Here is a 19,545-nt window from a genome sequence, read left to right on the forward strand (position 1 = left end):
AGTACAGGAGGCAAGAGCGAGTGGGAGCAGACAGCAGCATGTGACAGTGAGATGAAGTACAAGCCGAAGGCTGTCCAGGGTGGCAAAGGATATATTAGAGCATCTTCAAGCCCTGCCTGGGTTACTCTGTCTTCAGAAAACCAGATGTAATGATATGACAATCTAATAAGTGCTGGAAGTTTATGTACAAATGTGAAGTTTAGGTACACACTTACTCAGGAGAGTTCAGATTGAGGCCTAATGTTGTTAAGTCACTTCCTAAAGCGAGATGCACCATTCCTGGGTCTGTCTCCGCTGCCCTGATGAATGTCAACAGCCCAATCATTCCAAATTGGTCCGTCACCATCCCTTGAGGAATGTTAGTAACCCGACCTGGTTAAGACAAACACAGTTATTTTTATTTTATATTAGGAGAAGTAGCGAAAATGTACTTTAAAATGTCTCTGACATATTTATGGAGTCCCACCATCAGGTAACACCTGGATCCCCTTTTTCTGCTGGTTATTGTTTTGTGTTGTTGAACTTTTATCTCCGGGGAATTTGGGTCCGTCTGTACCTGAAGTCGTCTTCCCTGATGTACTCAAATTCTAGCATGGAAAAACAAAAAGTGTGACATTAACATGTGTTAAATACAGAAGTCTGAATTTATCAATACCATGCTAATTATTCACTATTATATTTAAAATGGTAGAAATTACCTGTTTTCTACTCAAACATTAGGTTCCCATAACTGCCTCATGGTAACCAAATAAATATTGTGCCTACACATGAATACTTAAAAGATGGGAAATCTAGAGACAATGAGGTGTTTTTGTTTTTGTTTTTGCAATCTCAGATCATAGAGCACAGGGGGTGGGGAAACATAAAAAGAGTCTTTTTCTTTCTCAGGGTTTTTATGCTTTGGGGACACACACTTTAGCAAACGCTTTCAATATATCTATAAAAACGAGGAACTACATATACTACAGCACTTAAAATGTTACCAAAACAACCTCTGAGATAAACTAGGAATGTATAAACTTTTAAAATTCACAGATTTCAATTCTTACCCAACAATTTTCTTTACCATTTTGCTTATTAATACCCCATCACACATATAAAAAAAAGCTACTTGCAGTGAATGGTAGAAGAAATCAACACCCTTGTTAAATCAGGAAGAAGCTGAGTTGGCTGAATCAACACAGGTGTAAAAATGTGTATAAAGAGTCTTCAGGGAGAAAACTTACTCAAGAAAAACACAGCTCCTTAGAAGTCTATATTATCAAACTTCATGGGATCCAGCTGACAGGGACTACAATAAAAGTCTAAATTAACTGACAAGTTCAACAGAAATTTGCAAACCTATATGAAATAGGAAAAAAATAGGGTGGCTTCTAGTTACAAAGCTTTCCACATTCTTCAGAAGTTAGATTATTACAGTGTTCAAAATCAACAGTTCCACAGTACTATCCATCTAGTGACTGTTAACGTCGACAAGTCTAGAGGGAGGAACCACACTCACATCACGACTCTCAGCTACTCACAGATTTGCTGTCGTCATTACTTGACGTTGGGTCTTTGTAGCTGGAACCAGGTAATGCTGGGAAGTCTTCATTGTGGATTGAGAAGTCCTGGGGCTGCTCATTTGCAGGTTTTGTTACCATTCCAACTGCGTAACGAAAACAATCCAGAAGACGATAATTGGGTCTATAATACTGTCACACAAGTTACATAAAAAGTTAACTTTGCTCATGATAATATACCAAAGTTTTCTTTAAAGCATGTGAAATGATAATTCAAAATTAGCACTCAGGATAATGATAAAGAATGAAATTTTGATTTACTGATGAAAAAATCAACATATAAAACAATACAAGGAAAATAAGTAGTTATCTTGTAATTCTGATCTAATGTTATATAGGTGCTTAAAATAGGATTTGATATTGGTAATATTATCCAAAATGTTGGCTTACAGGCTAGCTTTAAATATCTGACTACATGCCATAAACATGTTAGCTGACAAATGAAAATGAACACAATAAAATTTTTTTTGAAATGTCAGTATTCTACTTAAAAGTGACTTACAGAGTGAGCAAATTGCAACCAATTATAAAACAATTCCACTTTATTTCTCATTTTCTTGGACGCCATGTTACAGATGTAAAACATGCAAGAACTGGGAAATAATCTTCCCACTATACTTGTCATTAGTCGGGCCCTCATTGGAGAACAAAATCCAGTTTGGGGCTCCACAATTCAAGAACGAAATGGAGAAACTAGAGATGGTCCAAGGAGAGCAACGGGAATGTTTAAAGGGATGAAAAAAAGGACCTATGAGGAAAGGTTAAAAACATTAGCGTCTGAACTGAGAACCAGGCATCTAGGTACTCAACTTCCAGGGCAGGGCATACTTTGTTATTTTGGCAAAACAGATTTGGAAACTTTAAAATGTGATCTATAAAGTTTTTCCTCCACACATTCATTGTATTCATGTTCAGGAAGTACAGAAATCGAAATCCTTGACTGATAATGGAGAAAATAGGAGCTCAATTTTAAAAATAACTGATGAATTAACTCATCTAATTACTGACTTGATACTGGTCTCCTACAGGTCTCCCCTGCCCCTAAGAAACAATACTGTCATAGAAACAGTAGGGCTACCTTGATATCACAAACTATTTTATGTCCAAATCTTTATGTCTGACCTGTTATTGCATATGGTTCCCCTAACAGTGTATGCAGCTCTACTAGCCAAACACCTTAACTTCCTAGAGACTGTAGAAGAGAATAATTAGGGGTACTAATGATGGTCAAGAACCTATAAAAATACAAAATCAAAAGCACTGGTTATCAAAAGGGACAAACTTCTCACGAGGACATTGCTAATTTCTAGAAATGTGAGTCACAATGAACGGTGCTGATATGTGGTAGGCTAAAGCTAGAAATGTACTAAATATTCTATATAAACAAGATGCTCTCACACCACTCGCTTTCTGAAAAGAATTATCCAGGCTCAGTGTCAACAGTGTGAATCTAGGAAACACCTCAATGCACTGTCATTATCAATCACGAGGGAGACATCTCTTCAAAACTGTGAGGTCAGCTAACAAAAGCCAAACTATACAAAGAATCACTTCTAGGAAATTAAAGCATGAAGAACCGAAGAAATAACTTCTGAATAGCAATCTAGGTTTCAGTACAAAATTTTACCATTGGACTTTGTTATCATGGATATAAATGGGGAAAAAGTTTTCAAATATGAATTCAGACAAAATAACACCAGCCTGATTTGATAACATAAACATATATGACCACACACAGAGACATGCATGTGTTATACACATGACTGTAACCTTCATTTGGGCATCACTAAAAATCTTAATTACCGTAAGGTGCTCTTCCAGCCAAAGGGTTTATTAATGGGGTTGGGTTACCACTTCCTTCCCTTCTATTTCGGTCTGCTAATGCTGGAAAATCTGAAAGGTCCAATCCTGTCACATTTTCACTGCCATCTAAACAATAAGAAATGATACTTATTACTGAATCCATAAACATTCAAAATGAGATTATAAAAACCAAAATATAATTAGAAACAACCGTGTCTTCTTTCTAATAATGCAGAGTGGTACAACCAGTATATAACAGTGGTAAGGTACTGTGGACTGATTCTGTGACGTGGAATTTCCTACTACGTGAGGAAAGCAATATACAGCCAGCACCTTAACATACCCAATCCTAGAGACTTCAGATACAGAATAAAGAGTGAGGTTGAACATTAATCCCAGCACTCGGGAGGCAGAGGCAGGCGAATCTCTGTGAGTTCAAGGCCAACCTGGTTTACAAAGTGAGTTCCAGGACAGCCAGGGCTACACAGAGAAACCCTGTCTCGAAACGCCAGCCCCCTTCAAAAAAAAAAAAAAGAAAAAGAAAAAAAGAAAGAAAGAAAAAAAAAATTACAGCTTGTTAGGGAACAAGAAGTAGACTGTTTAGATATAACTGCTCTTTTCATTGAAATTGGATGGATGGGGCTGTATCTGGATTACTTTGCACTTCAACAATAAGGTAGGATGATGAGATTATCTCTTACAAACAGAGAACCCCTGAGGACTTCTGTTTTGTACACTACTAGTCTGAGATAAAAATGTGTACACATGAATGTGTATTTTAGCTATATGCAAGAATGGACTCCTCCTATGTCTCAGGAGCAGGTGGGAAATACAGCAATGACCAAAACCTACAGTTTATATTACCTGTTACACAGTAGGCGCTCAATAAATATACTGAATAAAGATTTTATTCATTTTAAATTAGACTGCTACCATTAAAAATAAGCATTTAACCTAATTTCCCTATTTTGCCTATTTTAATTGTTTTCTCTCAAATTTTAGTGTTCTTAACCTTGCATTCTAATTTTGAATCACTTAATTTTCTACCTACAATTTACCCTACAATTTTTCTTTAACCTATGTTTCTCCTTATTTTATAAGCATGTATAATTTTGGGGGCATTTTTCAATTAATTTTTATTTTTCTCAAAGTTTTACAATTAAAAGAATCTCAACTATTATCTATCCTAAAGTTAACTTTATTGATTTAAAAAGAAAAAGACATTTTATTAACACACCAAGGAAGGCAATAATTAATTTAAAACTACAAGGGTAAAGAAAAACCATTTCATAGAAATTATTTAAAAAACATTTATGAATTTTCTATTTAAAATACAATATGGTAAAGCAAAAGAAATGAAAATCTTTACTGTTTTAATTTATAAAGTAATACTTCACAAATTATGATTATTAATTATAATTTTCTCCAAGTAAAAATTAACATTAAATACACGTCCTTAAGTCTTGTCCAATTTAAAATTGTCATGTATTAGGTGAGAATATAATTTAACTAGCAATTTATAATTTCCCAAATGTACACTTAGGGAAAGCCTTGAAAATAAATTTTCCAGTCAGTATAAAACCTACAAATTTAAAAATTCCCAAACTTCATAGCAGCATATAAAAACATCATTCAGTTGAAATGTGAGTAGCCTTTCACAATAATTTTACATAGTAAGTATGAAAAAGTGTACACTTTAAAAGCAAAGAAATATACAACTTTGTTGTAAGAACTACAAAGTTGATATATTTTAAAATGACACCCAGAAAACTATAATATTTAAATGCTTAGACTCTCCCATTTCTTTCACTGGTTTTAATCTTGGCTGACCCAGTTCTGCTGCTCAACAAATCACCTCAACACTCAGAAGTCAAGAGCCTATAGTTCCGGAAAATGAATGTTTCCTGTCGTGTCCTCTCGTGTCTGCTCCATGTTCTACCTCACCTGCCCTTCACCTGCAGTCCTCCCAGGAACCCTATGAAATTCTGCCCAACATCCCTTATCTTCTCATCCAGAGGACAGAGGCAGAGCCTCGGGCAACACCACTCCCTGCTGTCTTTTGTCTAAACAGTGGGGAAAAGAAATCAACAGACTTTAGGTGGTTTGTTTTGTTTGTTTTTTGTTTTTTGCCAAAAATCAAATGTTTCCAGGTAGCTCAACCTTATAAACAACGCTGGATCAAAATGTGTAAGGGTTAAATGTGAAAAGTTTTATGAAAGCTATTTTAAAAGTGGTAGACTCTCTTCAGTCTGAGCCTCTACCATCAGCAGTACCTTGTCACCAAACTCTACACTCTTGTTCACAGTGACAGGGCCAAGAATAGGAAAAGTTCTGAAGAAAAAAACAAACAAAAAACCAAGATTCTGAGGCACAAATATAGACTGAATTAGTATTTACTCTCTTTAGATATGAAAAAAAAAATGTTACAACACAAAATACTACAATACAAGGCCAAGCAGGGGTGGGCAGGCCCATTTGAATTGCTCTCTACAGTTTAGCTGAGTCCTATCCCTGGCAGTTTGTCACTAAATTCTACTATTTAAAACAGTCCAATCCTGCTAATGTTTAGAGACTAGTATATTAAACTGCTTGTATTTCAGAACTCTACTGTACTTGTAGTAGGATACTAGGCTCCAGAGTAAGCTTACCTGTTCCATTAAAAATGTTACTTGATAAGGAGTTATTCATTCCAAATGCCTGATTCCTGTTCATTCCAAATCCAGACATACTGGGTACATAGAAAATAATTTTAGATATACAGTAAGAACACTAACTTAGAGATGAAGAAAAACAGAAGTATATAATTTTGGTCTCCTCATATAAAATAACAGTATGTTTTAAAACCAATGCTAAGTTGAGAGTATAATCTTCATTTTTATTTAAAAACTTCTCTAAAACTCTTCAATGAACAAGAAAGAACCAAACAGTTTAAATAAGTTAGTTTTAAAAACAAGAAACTTACTTATGAATGTTGCAGAACTGAGATTGAGGATACCACTTTCTGTCCTTAGTGTGCTCCCTTTCTGGATAAATGCACCTATCTCGGAATGCAGGGATGTGAAGATCACGCCCACCCCTTGCCACCACTTCTTCCTCTCTTTCCTGACTGGCGAGGCTTGCTCCTCAGAGGGAAGTCTCTCTACAACCTCTGTCCTCCCAACCACTGGCTCCCATGAGTCCATGTCTTACTCACTCTTGCATCTAACCTGACTTAAACTGACCAGGAACTTTTCAAAAATTGAATTCAGTGTTCTAAAACATATCATTTCATCTATACAGAGCTTAGTTTTCATCTACACAACAGATAAAAAATCTTTCTATTAGTACTCCCAATTTTGAATTAATGTACAACTCAATGTCTGCAAATACCAATTTGAACAAACCTTAGCAGGACAAAACAAACAAACAAACAAAAAGAAACTGCATTTAGAAAAAAGCCAAATAATTAAGGATGTCAATAAGGATTATTAATGATTCTACAAAGAAACTATGTATCTTTCTCATTTAACAGTCTTCTGCTAGGTCAGTATGCCAGTGGAGAGAGGGCTAAGTATTTGAAAATAACAGCTGTAACTTTTCTGCCTAAGTCTGTACAAGTAGCCACTTTTTGATAAGCTGTGCAGCTAGTGGACCAACATTCCGGGCAGAGCAGGGGAGTCAAAGTAAACAGTTTCCTATTTCGCTAGAGCTCCAGGTTATATAGTACCTCAAACACGGATTCAGTATTCAGGTTAAGCCATTTCATAGAAATATCAGTAGCACTTATGAGCAGAGATTAAGAATTTTATTACAGCGACATTTTTACACAAAATACTTTCTGAATAATTCAAATGTGAAAAAAAAGCAAAACTTGAAATTTAAAAATGTATCCAATGAACAAGAATGCAGAAAGATGAAATAAAGCCCAAGCAATACAGTTAAGAAGCTATCAAAAGGTAAGAGCTGTAACAACACACCGCAAATGATTTCTTAAAAATGTAGATACGTAGAACCTACACAGAACAAGTGGAGTTTCTGAGATCAAGGTGGAGCAGGAAGTATGCAAAGCACGCATTTTAGTGCAGATTGGACAGTGGATAGAAGAAACTGACTGAGATGGATGTGGGAGAAACAACTACACCAAGGCCCTTTCTTTCCACTCCATAGTGTTTCATAAAAATTAGTAAGTATAAACATCATGTGACATGTGACTCCAACTTCTGTACTGCTTTGCAAGAAAGCCTTACATTTCAGAAAGAACTCTCGCATTACCTAAACCACCTCAGAACACTAGCAACATGAATCACTGTCCTTGTTTGTCCAGCACATGCAATGAACAGCACAGAAGGGAAGGAAAAACCACGCCAGCTTTTTGTTTTGTTTTGAAATTCTAGACACAAAATTTAAAAGAGCACTGTTTTCAAATACTCTAAACCTAATTGTGAGGTCTTTCCTTAAGCTCAGTGGGCATTTAAGCAATGCATAACTAAAGCATGGAAAAATCAAGCATGTCTTCCTCCATGTTCATAAACCCAGAATAACACACAAGTAAATAAATTTAACTTAATAATGAATGGAAGGGCAAAACAGTAAACGTTTGCCTGGTGACAACCAGAACATCCCTTTCTAATACTACCATCAACAAGAAGATTTAACATGCTTTATAAACTAATAACATCTTTCTAAGAACACATTCCGAGTTGGGGTGGGTTAAGGATTGTGATGGATAACAGATTAGCTCACAAATACACAATGCAACACATCTGGGAGACAGGAGCCACAGCTCAGAAACACAGTGTTGGCTATGAAAAGGCAAACCTGAGGGTACCCCCAAAGACAGTTATGCAGTATCAATAAACATCTTACCTGTTCACAGTAAAAGGCTGTCGAGAAGGCTGCTGCTTTGGCATACATATTATGCTTGGCGAGCTTCTGTTGGGGCTACCTAACCCTGAACTGCTCATGCTATTTGTCCTGCTAGGAATTCCAATGCCCTGACCAACCTGGGAGTGGTTCATCATATTCCTAGGATTCATAGGCAAAATACCCCTGAAAAAGAAGTCCATTACACTAAATAAGCTCTCTATAATCACTCATTAAAATTCTCTATAAATAATCATTTGCTCTAACCCCTAGAATTCCCAATACACATTTCAGTTGCATTCCTAATTTTATAGTGGAACTAAAACAGGTGTCATCATAGATGAGAACTACTGCGACAATTAACGATATAATTATAAATGTTTTCCACATATATACTTCAAATAATTTCATTCAAAACTCCTGTCTTTCTACTTTCGTGATATTAAGAATATATATAATTTATGTTATCTGTTTTATTTTACTCTAACTAAGCAATAGCTGTGTGATAAGGGAGCAGGCAAAGAATACAGTTATCTAGGGAGTCATTTTCAATTGAACATCATTGAGGAAGAGCTATATAGCTTTTGTATAAGCTCCCCAGGAGGTGATTAAACCTTGATCCCTTCAGATGAAAACTAGCACATAGCTTCAAGATCAAAATGCTACACTATACTTATTATCACTTTGCAATGAAATAAAATGAGCATAGGAATTGTTTTCTTAGTGCAAGGCACTGAACCAGAAAATCAAGTAATTAATTACCATATTAAAAAATTTTAAAAGCTTGTTTACTCTACAAAAATACATTCTGAATATTCTGGTCCATTAATAAATACCTGCTTGGAGATGGAGGCGTGTGAAGTGACATTGTTGGTACCCCTGTTGTTGGCGTGACGTGGCTCGGTAACTGAGTGCCTTGTGATAAGCTGCGATTTAACTGAGGGGTATTGTTGCTCATCCCCCTCATTGGAAGGCCTAGTGCACCTAATAAGAAAATTCAGAAGAAGGAAATTCATTGCCATCGGGAATGAAATTGGTATCCATCTTCTGGAGCTGGCAATCTAAAACATTTTAAAATGACCTAATATTCAACTCACTGTAAATGGATTCTGATTTTCAACAAAAGTTCTAGTCTAAAATTTAATATTTTGACTATCTTTTAATATTTTTTCATATTACTATTTTACAATAAACTATGTTACTAATTCTAACAAATTAGATGTTACATAATACAAACTGTTCTCAAATTCATTTTGGGCATATTTGTGAAATTGGCACATACAAATATGCCTTTAAGAAATTCTGCAATCTTGTGTTTTGTTTTAATTTATAATTAATGTACACAGAAAAGACAATCATCCCCACTTTGTCATAGTATCTTAAATTTTATATTATTCTTTGTAAATTCATTTTAGAGAAAGTCTATTATTAATACATATTTCTTAACATTACAGTATTTACAAACCCAACATAAAATATTTTGCAATTGTTAAAAAAAAAAAAACAATTTGATATAGGTATGATTAAAAAACTGAAGTGATTTAAAAATCATTCAAAGTTTAAGGACCCTGTATTTTTCTAGCACATCTGGGACCAGATAGAGGAATAGACATGATGCACGGGTGAACTTTTTAAGACTACTACTGAGGTTTGCCATTCAGATATAAAATTCAAAAATATTAATCAAGTTGGACAAATTTATTTTTTAAATGTTTGTTACATTCATTAACCATTTTCAGATGGTATAAAATATAAATTGAGTTTCACAATGGAGAGTTAATGTTCTATGCGTGTTTCTCCTCCTCCACCTGCTGACCCTGCTGTTTCAGGACCATCTCTGTTGCCATCCTATCTGTCTATGAATGCCTCTTCCTCCTCCTCCTCCACCTGCTGACCCTGCTGTTTCAGGACCATCTCTGTTGCCATCCTATCTGTCTATGAATGCCTCTTCCTCCTCCTCCTCCTCCACCTGCTGACCCTGCTGTTTCAGTTCTGGGCTCAGCTTGTTGAACACTGCCCACTGGTCAGTCAAACGTATTTTAAACCTGAAGCTAGATGAAAGAAAAGAAGACATGAACTGATGAGAAAACAAGGACTTTAGTGCCGGGCTTTCCTTGCGGTTTCAGTTGGGATCTAAGCATTCCAAAGACCTGAAGAGTTTGAGTCTGTGCCTTTCACATAAGTAGACTACTACACACACTATGCTTACTCTCTGTCTACACCTTTCATATACCAAAGTGCTCACAGAGATTCCGCTGCTGGCTATTTGAAAGCTGTCAACCCAAGGGAACTAACCTAGAGTGTATATTGGCTTGTCACTCTATTTTATTTGTGTCTAGACACTGTGTTGTGTGACCTTTATAATGCTACAGCCTGCTGTCATTGTCTCTAAACCCAAGACAAAATAAGGAAGGAGAGAGATTGAAAACCAGCCTACTCAAGACAGCTCTGGAAGAAATCAGTTCTCACCCTCCCTCAAGCACAGTCCTGCAGGCCCTGGGAGTGGCTCCCAAAGAACCATCAGAACAGACCATTTCCCTAACACACACTCCCTGGGTACCCTACGGTGTGGCAAATATTATACAATCTGCTAGGGAAACAGCAATGGGTAAGGCAGAAAAGGCTCCTAACCTCAGGTGCTTAATCTCTATGCCTAAACAGTGTCTTAAAGTCAGCTCTAGATGAAAATGTCCAACAAAAGTGTATTTGCCAGTTACTCATCGCCAAAGTTATACACTTTTAGATCCTAAAGATCACCCACTGTGCCTACATTTTACAGATAAGAAATCTGATCCCCAGATAAGTTAACTAATTTCTCCAAGGCAACACAAAGAACTAGGGCTAGAATTTAGATCTCTTTAACCCCTAGTGTTCTTGAATGGCAGTACTATACAAGGCAGAAACAACGGTATTTGCAACGTGAGTGCCCACTAAGACCTTTCATCTATTTTTCCTACAGCCTCCTCCGGGACGTGTTTCTTCTACCTGTGGGCTATCTACTAACCACCTACATAGCCCCCCATCCAGCCTTCCTCCACGTCTACCTCTTCTCATCCTTCCCAATGCTCGTCCTTGCCTCTTCACTTCACCTTCCTCGTGTTCTTCTTACGCTCATCACTCCCGGGAAGTCATAGGCCCTCCAAAATTTACTATCTTGTTGGCCTCTGTAAAGGATCAATAGGCTCTACAAAAGACTTTTTTTTCTACGGGAACTTTCTGTATGTGTATTTTTCTGTCTGTTCTATATAAGAAAAACGTCTAATTTTAGAACTACTTTAAATATTGCGCATAATCTGAATATTGGCAAAAAAAAACTCTGGCCAAGAAAACAATGATGGGTAAGGTTTGTTAGTCAATTAAACACTGGCCAATTCTAACTAATTTATGGTGACTGGTGGAGGAAGACAATCTGAAGAAAATATACTTGATTTTCACATCCAAATTCATCTTGGTTAAACACAGCTAATAAATCGAACACATTTTATTCATTTTGTTGAAATATTTATGAAAGATGAAAGAAAAGAATATATAGTACAAACATATTACCAATTCTTACACACTTAATAGGGTTATTTGAAGTTTAACTTAAAAATGGAAGCTCTTTAAAACAGACTAATAGCAGGGAGTAAAAGCATAGGGAGATTTACTTTTGGGAAACCGAGTACCCTAAGTTACTACATATGAGATACTTGACACAAACTATGACTAACTGGATCGGTACAAACGGGGGGGGGGGGTTAATCCTTTAATTATAAATAATAACACAAAATCATCGCCGTAATATCAGGGCAAGAATAGAGCATCCCAAAGGAAAAGCTCAGTGGCTGTTGGTGGTAGCATAAGGAACTACAGAAGGTAAGAATACAGGTGAGTGAACACAGGCTCAGGAATGATGAATCTCTGGGAGGTGACAGGAAGTCAATGAGCTAGCAAACATTATCACTTCTTTTTTTCTAAACAATTATAAAGATAATTATTTTTTTCTTCTACCCCAATTTTTACACATAAAGAATGGAAAAACAAAACTCAATTTAAAAGGTTACATTTTGAATCAACTCTTTCAGGAAGACTCCGTGTACATATTTTAAATAGAATCCTATCTCTTATTTGACAAGAGACACTAAACAAATACTGAATTAAATTCTTCGTGGAGCCTTTTTCGGAAAATCCTAAGAAACAGTGATTTAAGCATCCCAAGGCACTGGTGAAAGGCCCAGGGGGTAAAGGTGTCTGTCCCCAAGTTCTACCTCCAGGATTCAAGTGGAAGGAAAAAGAACTGATTTCTGCACGTCGCTCCAACATGTGCATCGCAGCACACATGTGCCCCAATACAAAGACGTACACATACAAAGTTTTTTAGTGAAAAAAAGTAAGTATTCCACAAATCATTTCTGCTAGAGAGCAGCTTCACAACCAGTCCCTGGATACTGATAACATGGTGTTCCATCTATAGAGTCCCCGTGCTAGAGATCAATGGTATTCATAATCTGGGCAAGTTCAGGTACAGCACCAGTCCCGGCTCCTGGCACCCAAGGGAAGCCCTCAACAGTCTCCTTTCGTTATAGCCAGGTGTCTGGACTTCTGAAGAAGTTCAGTGCTATGCCCAAACTAACAACAGACACAGTCCACAGTGGAGCTTCAGCTCCATGACTTTTTTACCTACAACCTACCCTGCAGATGTTTCCAGGTAAAATTATCTCATTCTACTATTTCCTTCATAAAATCCACAGAATTTACAAACAGGAGAAGCTTCTGAGATCAACCAAGTTATACATTAAGAACTAAAACCAGCCACTGAATTGCTTTCTTAACATCACAGCAACAGTTAAAGCTATGGCTCAGGGCTAGGATCACACACTGATCTCGGAGAGGACCTAAATTGGGGTCTCAGCACCCACCATCAGGAACTCCAATCCCAATGGATCTGACGCCCTCTGGCCTCCGCAGGCTCATACATGTGGGTGTATATAAACGTATAGACACACAAACTTATACATAAATAAAACTTAACAAATGTATTTTAAAAAAAAACTACAAGCAACAAATCAGCAAGACATCAATCCAGTTTGTGATTCCAACTCCCAAGCCCTTCACAATTACTATTCCTTGCATTTTATAGTTTTTGCTGACTGTGCTGTTTGTTCTTTAGAGACTGTGGCTTACTCTGACTTGGGGGATTCAGGGCTGTAGACTTTCCCCTAAACCATCCTAGTGTTTTTAGAAGGGACAGTCAGGGTTTCTGGGACCACTATTCTATAGCATTCACCACAACTTAGCCTTTAGAATTCTGTCATGTCCCTCAAAGAAGGAAGTTTTTCTAACTTTAATTAGTACTTCATGGTGTAGATACCCTCTGTATGACTAACAATCTTCCTTCATTGCCCTCTTCTCTTCAAATCTGTCCCTCTAACTTCACTACCCATTCGCGCATTAAGAATGCCTTCCTGTCCCTGCACTACAGGGACACGTGATACATACACAAATCACTGTGCACAGCTTGGTACTAGAAAAGGTGTCCTGGAGACTATATGAATGTGATAATGATCAGGACTTAAGCAGGTAGATAAGACAGTGGCAGTAGTGTTGCAAAAATCCGGTGGCTACAGATGACGTGACGATGAAGTCTGAGAGAAGACAAGCTGTGCAAAACCAAGACAAGTGAGCGAGGAAAATGGTGCTGCCTGTACCCCGATGTTCAGGACGCCTAGGAACAGGCTCTCAAAGCAAGGGGAGAAAAAAGGAAGAGGAAAAATTACAGACCTGAAGGACAACTAGTCTTACCAAGGTAAGGATATATCAGATGAGAAATATGGATGGGACAAACTGGTTTCAAAACTAGCTGCAAGCAGCTGCTGTGAACCACAGAGAACACTAGACAGCAAGAGCTTTGTGTTCTCCCTCAACCTGAATTTCCAGCGGAGATTACTGGGACCCATTCACAAGATGATATAGGTCTCAAACCTTATAAATATGCAAATTTTCTCTTCCCAAATTATACACAGTAAGTTGTATAAACTGTATTTCCAAAATATCCCAATCTGCCTACTTCTCAGCCACTAATCCAATTCCTATTTTCTTTCCGAAACTATTAAGTCTTGCTTCTTATTCCTTCCCTATTTAGTTCGCTTTCTACAAAGCAAAGTGATGGTTAAAAATAAAATGGCACCTTAATAAATCTTTTGCTAGTACATTTAGAACATATTTAAATTACTATTCTTTTAGTTTTTATTTAGATTTACTCTGTGTGCAAGTGTAAGCACATGTATGTAGAGGTCAAAGGGCAACTTGTATCTGTTTTTCCTTCCATCAAGTAAGTTCTAGGGCTGGAACTCAGGTTATGAGGCCCGCCAGTAGCTGCCTTTATACACTGTGCCGTCACATGGGCTGGACTCATGTAAACACGAGCCCTCACTCATCTCATTAGCCGGCCTGAGGTTTGTACTGCAGTACTTCCTTCGCCTGGGTGTTGATTCTGTTTCCTCCCTCTGAAAGTAAGCGCTGTGAAAGGTGGGAACTTCGTTATATTTGAGCTCTTGGAATATAACCACATTCAGAGTAGTACTCAATAAGTACGTGATAAATGAGTAACTCCTATCATGATGTCTGCAGGAGACAGTTCAGTAGATTCTTGGCATCTGCAGATTCCACACTAGTAATTTCTATGTACATGACTCACTACGGTCATGATATCACCTTTCAGGTTCCAAAAACTGTTCTTAGCTCATATTCAGAGCACACTTGCACAAAGTAACTTCTGGCTCCATCGCTTGTCATCTACATGACCTTGAAAGTTCCTTAACATCTCATGGAGTTGTCAAGATTCACGCACAGTAAATTTTTAATGTGTCCGTGACAGTTGAAGGAGCCAACAATCTTAATGAAGGAAAATGAGACATTGTAATGAAGTATATTTCCACTGGAAAACAGACATTTCATGGAGAAAAATTTATGATACAACTTTGATCTATAATTTGCAAAGTTGTGAAAAATGTTGAGGTATATTTCACACAAAAGGGAAGATTACACTTATTATTAGCTAAAACCAATTAACAACCAGAAAGTTTCCTATTCCCTACACTGTTTCATACTAAAACTATTTTTGGCTTATACTGTTAGTTTATCTACTTATCTTCCTCAATATAAATTCAGCAAATACTTACTGAGTGATTTTCATAAATGAAGTGCTAATAACATGAAGACAGTTAAGACACAATAAAGAACAGCAGCAGCACCCACCACAGAAGTGTGCCTGCTGTACAGTATATAGACAGCATAAAGGAGAATGGTCTCTCACACACACACACACACACACACACACACACACACACACACAACCTCTGTTATCTAGAATGGTATGATAAGTACAGTAGGCACTCAACAAGCATGTTCAACTCAATTCTTAAAGCTACTGCAAGATACTATTCTGTATTTAATGATGTTAATATCTTCACTTTCAAACCATGTCAATCATGCTCTCTTGTTCTACAAAGGAAATTATGTTCATAGATGAGTATCAGTCAGAACAATAGGATAACTATGCCACCACTCACAAACCAGCAGGAGTCTAAATCCTAGGAAGATTTATTTCTTTTCTTAAATAGTGGCCTCAGAGCTTTCAGAATCCAGACATAGATGTCTGTAATGCACCCATCAGGACAGTCAGCTAACTAACTGCCTATACATAACACACAATTAGGAGGCAATGGATAACGTTTCTTTGTTCTCCACTTCCAAGACTGTAAATACTTATTGCTCCAACCATACAACTACTTCATTGCAATGCAATGAAGATCCAGGGGAAACAGATTCCTGGCTCTGTCCATTTCAATCAGCATAGTTTTACAGAGCCCAAGGACTGGCTGTGAGGCTGTAAGAGTGACTCAAAACATATGCACACACTAAGAAGACAAGGAGAGAACATCATGCAGCTTGAACATGATATGCTTCCTGGCTACTATAGTTTTATCCACTGCTGAGCGGAATCCACACGAACCCTCAGATGAAGTCATATATTTAGATATAATCATATTACTCTAGGGCCCCAAATCATACAATCCTCTAATCCAGTATTTTCTGGATACCTCATATGCTTATTACATAATCACTTCCACCCCAATCTGACAAAATGTACATTCAAGCCCTCCTGTGTCCATTCGAAGAGGCCCCTCACCCTGATGTTTAATTTCACCAAGTTTTAGTTCTGGAAAGGAAAGTTTTCCCTCTTCATTTCCTCTATCTCTGACTTTAAAAAAGAAAATCAAGAATAAGCAAAAAGTTGGGAATATACAGATCAGTGTTGAAGTGCTTGCCTAGCATGTGCAAGATCCAGCACCAAAACCTAACAACAAGCCTCAGAAATCCCAGTCCATGAAGGCACGGCAGGCAGGAGGATCCGAGTTCCTGAATAGAAGGGCTGCATAGTAAGACGGCCTCGAACCACAGACACATAGACAAGCAAACAAACAAAACACCCCAGATAGAGCCTACATTTGAACAGCATAAATCACCAATGGTCTTTGTGAAACATAAGCACAGAGTTAATGGTAGTACTTAATAGACCTAGGTGAGAAAAGAACTTTTAAGTTCTATCAGTCTCAATGTGTAATTTCAATAAATGCTGCAAGAACAGTTTCTCTAATCCAGTCCTTTACTGGTTCTCTTTCTCCCTCTCTCCTTCCTAAAGTCAGCTCCTCACAGTTCATCATACACAGTGAACCATGACCCTCCACTCTCACAATGCAGCTCATGTTCTCTTCTTTCACAATGTGTTTCTTCAGACTACCTACTACTTAAATGATGGATTTGGCCCACTGGGGTCTCTCACAAAAACAAAACAAAAACCCCAAAAGACTGGCAACTAGGCTGCCTTTTGTCACTAACTGTAAATTCCAAATGTTGTACCCTGGAAAATAGCTACGTGCTGAGCTAAAACAGTTATCCCAGTATTCATTTTTCAGTAGACTGTTTTCTAAAACATCAGTATAAAATAATAATAAGCTATGCATTCAAAATGCTGCTTCACCAACTTTACTAAATATAGTCATTTTATAAATCCAAGTTCAACAAAAATTGTCATACATGGCTTCTTTAAAAACTAGTAAGATTTTTTTTCCTAAAAAAAAAAAAAAAAAAAAAAATACACTTGCTTGATCAATCTTAGCACATCCTCCACCCCAAAAAAAGCAAATTAAAGAAAGCTGCAGTCAGTAAACATCTGTGACACCAAGGACATTACTACCTTCCAAACAAAGTCCATCCCCAAAGCAACGTCACATTCGTAAGGTTAAAAAACTTCCCAAGTCTAGACAGCTGGTTGTAATCACCATTACGAAATAACCTCACTTTCCCAAACATATCTTTTATCCATTTTATATCATCTTTCTACTATGATAAACTGTGGGCTTTAAAAAGCAAATCTACCTATGCAGTTGCTGTAGTGAAATAGAAGAGAGCTTTAAACAGCTAGGCATTTCTACAGGAAGGCTTCCTAACGGGGAAAGCCACACCATACATAAGCTAACAAGAACACATTACTAGCAATGATAATAACCTCAAGAAGTAGGATAAACATTTGGAGATAAAAAAGGAACTCCACTTTTAATAAAAGGCTTTAAAATATGTTCTTGCCTAAGTATGAAATCAGTATTTACTAATTCTGTATTAGCTAATTGTTTCATAGCAAAAGAGGAAAACCATAAAAGACAAGAAAAAGAAAGAAAGAAAGAGCTGGAAGCAATGCTGTTCCACACATAACACCTCCCCTTCCCCAATTGTGAAACCGGTGCCCATGGTGACATGTATGACACTGTCTGACACTTATCAAAACCTGGTTTCTCCTCCTACAGGGTGAGTTCCAAACCAAACTCATTTTCACTTGAAACTGATTAAGACAGCAATTCGACACTCTCCTCTATTGTTTGATGGTAACTTCTAACACTTTATCCCAGCTCCCGTTGACAACAGCAATGAGAAATAAGCACATTTTTTACACTAACAGAGATGATGAAATCTTATTAAAAGGTAACATTTTGGAAATTTAATTTGAAAAAAAACAAACAAAAAATTTTATAATTTAGAGTTTTATAAAATTTTATGTGATGGTAATAGCTAACATTTATTGAGCGCTTACTATGCGCCAGGCACTGTGCTAAGCGCTTTAAAAGTATTATAGTACTTTATAAAAAAAAAAAACTTACATAATGAAAAAATTTAGGTGTTATAATCATGAAGAACCAAAGCAAAATAAATTAATACTTTTTACTAAATGAAAATTATTTTACAAACTGTTGCTAAATAATGGGCTTACAGCTTTAACAGCCCAAATCTAAACAAATTAAATAAACCAAACCAACCAAAGGTAAAAATCTTTAACTTTCTCTAACTGAAAACAGAAAAATTACTCCTTTTAATTGTTCAGAAAAATTTCAAGAAACTGCAAAAGAACATATAGATATACATGATGTCAAAGTAAATTGTAACACATGCTATTATATAAGAAATAACAAATTTAGAATTAGTGAGGCCTAACATAATGAGGTTACTACACAAGAAAATAGAATTCTGAAAATTAATTCTCTTCTGTTAAGCCCTACAGGAAACCCACACCAGCAGAAGTGGCTGTTCTTTACTTTTTCCCTTAAATATAAAGTATCCCAGAATAAGTACAAAATTCTTACTTTGTTGCCCGTATAAACTTGCCCCAAACTGAGACAGCTGACCTGATGTAGATGGTGATGCCAGCATCTAGAAACAAATTAATTATATTAGAGCATAAGGAAGACAGCATTGCAGTCACATGTCTATACTTCATATCAATGTTAAGACTCAACCCATGCCCACATGTCTTACAAAGACTACCATAACCAGGTGAAAGCAAACTGTGCAAACAGGAATAATTAATGCTGTGAGGCTTTTGATTTTATGTTACACTAAAGCATAGCAACACCATTGCTTAGAAAAAAGAAACTAGGCTACTAATGAAAATACAAAGCTAAAATCTCAGTCAGCTTTGTAAACTTTTATGTGACATTGACTTTAGACTATACATTAAGACAAATTCTAAATAAAATCTATTATCAGAAGAGAAAAGTTTTGTACTTTGTAAAAATATTTTTTTTATATTTTTATATTCACACAGCTATGTAAGTAGAGAGAAACATCAGCAAAAGACAAGCAAAAAATACAGACAAAACCAAAGACATGGTATCTGATTTATATGGTTTCTCAGTGAGTGATGCAGACTTGATTGTATTGCTGTACATAATTTCCTGGTAGAATATAAATTCTTTCTTTCTTTCTTTTTTTTTTTTTTTTTTGAGATATGGTTTCTCTGTGTAAC

General features: G+C 36.6%; 1 protein-coding gene across 11 annotated transcripts in view; it reads right to left on the minus strand.

The window, feature by feature from the left end:
- Positions 1-19,545, minus strand: part of Cnot2 (CCR4-NOT transcription complex subunit 2) — a 95,454-nt gene that overhangs the window by 13,279 nt on the left and 62,630 nt on the right. For 10 of the 11 annotated variants that reach the window (XM_036169540.1, XM_036169548.1, XM_036169541.1 and 7 more), the window contains 8 exons: positions 18,884-18,950; positions 9,044-9,191; positions 8,211-8,393; positions 6,014-6,093; positions 3,366-3,491; positions 1,524-1,648; positions 467-587; positions 216-372 (listed from right to left, as the gene is read on the minus strand). In XM_036169540.1, the coding sequence (XP_036025433.1) occupies positions 216-372; positions 467-587; positions 1,524-1,648; positions 3,366-3,491; positions 6,014-6,093; positions 8,211-8,393; positions 9,044-9,191; positions 18,884-18,950 (1,007 nt within the window). The remainder of the gene's footprint in view (positions 1-215; positions 373-466; positions 588-1,523; positions 1,649-3,365; positions 3,492-6,013; positions 6,094-8,210; positions 8,394-9,043; positions 9,192-18,883; positions 18,951-19,545) is intronic. The other variant, XM_036169551.1, reaches the window with a different exon arrangement.

The sequence above is a fragment of the Onychomys torridus genome, chromosome 20 (assembly GCF_903995425.1).
Source record: "Onychomys torridus chromosome 20, mOncTor1.1, whole genome shotgun sequence".
In the NCBI taxonomy this organism is placed as follows: Eukaryota; Metazoa; Chordata; class Mammalia; order Rodentia; family Cricetidae; genus Onychomys; species Onychomys torridus.